The sequence below is a fragment of the Colobus angolensis genome, unplaced genomic scaffold (genome assembly GCF_000951035.1).
Source record: "Colobus angolensis palliatus isolate OR3802 unplaced genomic scaffold, Cang.pa_1.0 Scaffold87, whole genome shotgun sequence".
Lineage (NCBI taxonomy): Eukaryota > Metazoa > Chordata > Mammalia > Primates > Cercopithecidae > Colobus > Colobus angolensis.
Window position 1 is genome coordinate 614,260 of NW_012122598.1, and position 5,124 is coordinate 619,383.

Consider the following 5,124-nt stretch of genomic DNA (forward strand, 5'->3'; position numbering starts at 1 on the left):
AAGAAAGAAAGAAAGAAAGAAAGAAAGAAAGAAAGAAAGAAAGAAAGAAAGAAAGAAAGAAAGAAAGAAAGAAAGAAAGAAAGAAAGAAAAGAAAAAGGAATGTATGGGGCAGCAAGTTCTTGGGTTGAGGCAATAAAGCTGTACAGAAACTAAGGATGGCTTAGGTGAGAACAAAAGTGAGAAGAGAATCCTATTCCATCCCCTCTCAGAGAGCGCATTCACCACCCTTTACCTGTTTGCAATTACATGCTCCTTGCTCTCCTTTATGTCTGCCAGTCGCTTGCCATACCTGAGGATTGACACAAGCACAGTGGGGTTGACCATACTGCCCATTAGGGCCCTTGCCTCACCTTCCCAGCCCTCAGAGAGTCCAGCCTACACCCTGGTGGGAGCATGGGCAGCCCTCACAGGCCGGATCTTTCCAAACCCTACTTCTCACCCTAGCCTATTAATAAAAGACTCACAGCTTAGAGATAATTCAACTGTACCTCATAATTTTACAGATACAGAAAATAATACCTAGGGAAGGGAAATGACTTGTCAAGGTCACATAGGGCTTTAATGGCAAAGCTGGAGCTAGACTTCTTTTCCTGTGCTCCTGCCTTGACTCCTTCGAATCAAGGCACTCTTCCAGGTTTGAGGGAAATAAAGGGAAAAGTGTATAAATATAGCACAGGCCCTGCTCTCAAGTAAAAGTAGTTACTCAATCTCTACCTTGGGTCCCATTCCCACCAACTTCCTTTTAGAATTTCACTTTATCAGTTATCTTTTTGATAGTTTAATCTCTCCTTCTCCACTGGCTTATTTTCTTCTCCCAACAAATAAGTTCAAAGCCTCCCTTATTCTAAGAAGACCCTTGCTTAACCCTGACAATCCACCGAACTCGGCTTATTTTCCCACACCACCAAACTTCTCCAAAGAGACACCTGTACTCTCTTTACTTCCTCACCTCTCACTGACCCTTGAATCCCACAAAGCCTTCAGCACTAAGCAACTGCTCTCTCTAAGGTCAATGTGAACTTTTGAATCACCAAATTAGAAGGCCTTTTCATTGTTTTTAATTTTCTGCAATATTTGATTCTCCTAACCACATCTCTTTTTTTCTACTAGTGACCCATGCTCAAAATACCAGCATGATCTTAGACTCTTTCCTCTCTACGTTCCTTATATTTGTTTTCTCTTGTCCTGTATCACTATTGCCACCACATTAATGGGACTTCATCACCTCTCATTTCCTTTCTCCAAACCACTACTTTATTGAACTAGCATAAAATCAAAGAAGTTTGGAGTTGGAAAGTATCTTAATTAAATCAACATTCAACTTCACAGCAATCCTGTTGGATAATTATTTCAATCTCTGCAGAGCACAGTGGAAAGAGAGAAGATTCAGAGTCCAAAAACCTGGAATTGTGTCCTAATTTCACCTTTTATTGAGTGACACTGAGACTGAGGCTCCATTTTCTCATTTATAAAAAAAAGATATTAATACTTATTCTTGAATTTTCATGAAGATAAATTAGATCATTTATGTCAAAGAACTCCCTAAACTATAAATCATACAAGTTAGTTGCTGCTCTTAGTGATGGAGAACTGAACACCCTTCAAATATCCCTTCCATTCCTTGGAAGCAGTAATCATCAGAAAGTTTTTTCATGCAGATGCCCAAATCTACCTCCTGTAACTTCTAATTATTAATCTCAGGTTTACTCTTTCTTAACTCTGGCAATGGTTTTTAATGATAATACTTAGTTGTTGAGAGTGAGAAATCAGTATTCTCATAGGCTCTTGATAATATCTGATTAGAGGGCAATTTGGTAAGAACTATTAAAATTTGAAATGTATATACCCTTTACTTCAGCAATTCCACTTCTAAGAATTTACCCTGTAGAAATATTCACAGATTCAAGTCCAGGCATGGTGGCTCATGCCTGTAATCCCAGCACTTTGGGAGGCCGAGGTGGGTGATCACCTGAGATCAGGAGTTCGAGACCAGCCTGGCCAACATGGTAAAACCCTGTCTCTACTAAAAATACAAAAAAGTAGCCAGTGGTGGCACATGCCTGTAATCCCAGCTACTCGGGAGGCTGAAACAGGAAAAATGCTTGAACCCGGGAGGTGGAGGTTACAGTGAACCAAGATGGCACCATCGCATTCCAGCCTGGGTAACAAGGGCAAAACTCAAGTTTCAAAAAAAAAGAAAAGAAAAGAAAAATATTCACAGATTCACAAAGATATATGTCTAAGAATGTTCATTATAGCATTGTTTATAATGATTTTTTAAAATGGAAACAGTTTAAATATCCATCAATAGAGGATTGGGTAAATAAATTATGTTAAAACCACATAATGTAATAGTATTCAACTGTTAAAAATAATAAGTCTCTACAGACTTATATTCAAAGATATCCAAAACATAGTAAGTTTTTTTAAGCAAACCATAGAACATAATGTAGAGTGTGGATCCACTGCTTTTTAAAAATTACTTTCATAAGGTTGAAAATACATACCACCTTTATGTGTTTATACACACACACATCTGGAGGATGCACATCAAACTATTCTGGGAGGTGATAGTGTAGCCAACTTCCACTTTGCACTTTTTACATTTCTGGATGTTTTATTTGCAACCAGAAAAAAATATTGGTATTTTGACCCTTTCTTTAATCCCACTCCATATGGTTTTACCTCTCTCTATTCTTCCCTTTACAGTCAAACTTTGAAAGAGTTGTTTATTAAATTCTACATCTCTCACTTGCTACTAAACTCACTGCAGCCCAGCTTTCAACTTCACCACTCAAGTTGTTTACAAGATGGGCACTAAAACCATCTTTAAAGCCAAATCCAATGAACATTTTCTTTGTTGGCTTCTCTTTTCCCTCTTCTTTTCAGTATCTCCCACTGATTTTTCTGGCCTTTAAATATCAACGTGCACAGAGGTTTATCCCATTCTGTTCTCACTCCACATGTGCTCCAAAGTAATCTCAACTACTCTCCTGCTTTGATTACCAACTCACCAATCTTTATCTGAATCCAGACCTCACTCCCAAGTTCTAGAATCATAAAGTAGAAGGCCTAACACATCTATCTTCAGTGTCCTGCAGACACTTCAAAGTCAACCTGTTTAAAACTAACCACACAATCTTTCCCCCACAAACTTGCTTTTATCACATGCTCTCTTATCTTAAGGAATGCCAGATATCCATGCCAGAAACATTGACATCATCCTCAATTCCTCCTAATTTACTTAATTAATCTCTGCCTCTAGTTTTGCCCATGTAATTTCTTTTCTTCCATGCAGCCAGAATGATCTTTTCTAAAATGCAGATATGATCATGTCACTCCCCTGTCTGAAATCACTCAATAGCTCCCCATCCTCTTTGGGATGGATTCGAACTCCATAGCAAAGCATACAACCTCCTAATTTACTTCTCCAAATTCATCTCTCAACATTTTCATTTTTGGAACCCAGCTGCCCATGCACTGAACTACATGAACTTCTCAAAACTTGCCATGCTCTTTATTGCCTCAAAAATCTTGATAGTTTCTCTGCCTACAATATCTTTCTTTGCCTCAAGCAGCTCCCCTACATTTCTACCCAATACGCAGGCGCGCACACACAATTACTCACACATACACACACACAAACACACACACACTCTCTCTCTTCAACTGTTTAGCCCTTCAGATCTACCTGTCTCCAGGTTTTTCCAGATCCTGAAAGGCCAGTTTAGGTGTCCTTCTAAATGCTTCCACAGTACTTTGGTTTACACATTATAATCTCTTACTCTATCAAACAATTTGTTTATTTTCTACCAATTTATAGATTCCTCGAGAGCAGAAACTGTCTTTTTTTTTTTTCTTTAACAAGCTCATAGCACTTACAATGTACCAGGAACTTTTCTACCTGCTTTACAAATAATAACCCTTTTATTCTTCATAACAACCCTGTGAGGTAGGCCATAGGGAGGTACTACTGTTATCCACATTTTATAGATAAGGAAATTGAGGTAATGGCATGGGAAATTTGAGCAACTTGCCCAAGGCCACACAACTAGTGGTAGAGCCTGAATTCAAACCCAAGCAATCTGGTTTCAGAGTCTATGCTCTTAACCTCCATGTTATCTTATTCATTATTGTATCTCTAAAACCCAGTGAAGCACTTAGCTAATAGTAGGTATTTAATCTATGTTTCTTCAATAGTTAGAATTAATCGTTACCACCAGTATCTGGGAACACTTGTGGAGACTGAAAAAGGATGTTGGGGGGGCTAAAAACTATTCAAGGAAGATCAGTTTGGCTCTCGTGTTTCTCACCCTTTCAAACTGCTAAACAGGTCCTCGGTGACTTTGTGCACCTGCAGCACATCCTCACGGATGAGGGTGATGTACAGGGAGCCCTGCAGACACAGCTTCCACAGCTTCTGGCACTGGCTGTTGGAGTTGAGGCAACCATGACAAAGAAGAAACCCAACTGTAGGTGGGAAAACAGTGCAGAGGAAGACTTTTAGAACCTGTTCTTCATGTAACTTGCTGCTTCATCCACTCCCACCTAATCCCACTAAACTTACTGATGATCCAGCGCTCCATGACTTCCACAGACAGATACTCACAGGCCATCTGTGAGAAGAGAAGCAAATATGATCAGTTATTTAACCTGGCCTTCCTCTAAAGGAGAAAGGACAAGCTAGAATCTGCATATCAAAACTAACTTTTGGCCAGGGGTGGTGGCCAACGCCTTTAATCTCAACACTTTGGGAGGCAGGGGCAGGAGGATAGCTTGAGGCCAGGAGTTCAAGACCAGCCTGGGCAACACAGTGTGACCTTGTCTCTACAAAAAATTGAAAAATTAGCCAGACATGGTGGTGTGCACCTGTAGTCCTAGGTACGCAGGAGGCAGAGATAGGAGGATATCTTGAACCCAGGAGGTCAAGGCTGCAGTGAGCTGTGATTGTACCACTGCACTCCAGCCTAGGCAACAGAGCAAAACCCTGTCTCTAAATTTTTTTTTTTTTTTGAGACGGAGTCTTGCTCTGTCGCCCGGGCTGGAGTGCAGTGGCCGGATCTCAGCTCACTGCAAGCTCCGCCTCCCGGGTTTACACCATTCTCCTGCCTCAGCCTCCCGAG

The 5,124-nt window shown here is 40.3% G+C and overlaps 1 protein-coding gene across 2 annotated transcripts in view; it reads right to left on the reverse strand.

Annotated features, from left to right (window-relative positions):
• The window catches only part of NCKAP1L (NCK-associated protein 1-like), a 50,509-nt gene that overhangs the window by 31,031 nt on the left and 14,354 nt on the right, over positions 1-5,124 (reverse strand). For both annotated transcript variants that reach the window (XM_011930436.1, XM_011930438.1), the window contains exons 8-10: positions 4,569-4,617; positions 4,315-4,471; positions 234-290 (exon numbers count right to left, since the gene is read on the reverse strand). In XM_011930436.1, the coding sequence (XP_011785826.1) occupies positions 234-290; positions 4,315-4,471; positions 4,569-4,617 (263 nt within the window). The remainder of the gene's footprint in view (positions 1-233; positions 291-4,314; positions 4,472-4,568; positions 4,618-5,124) is intronic.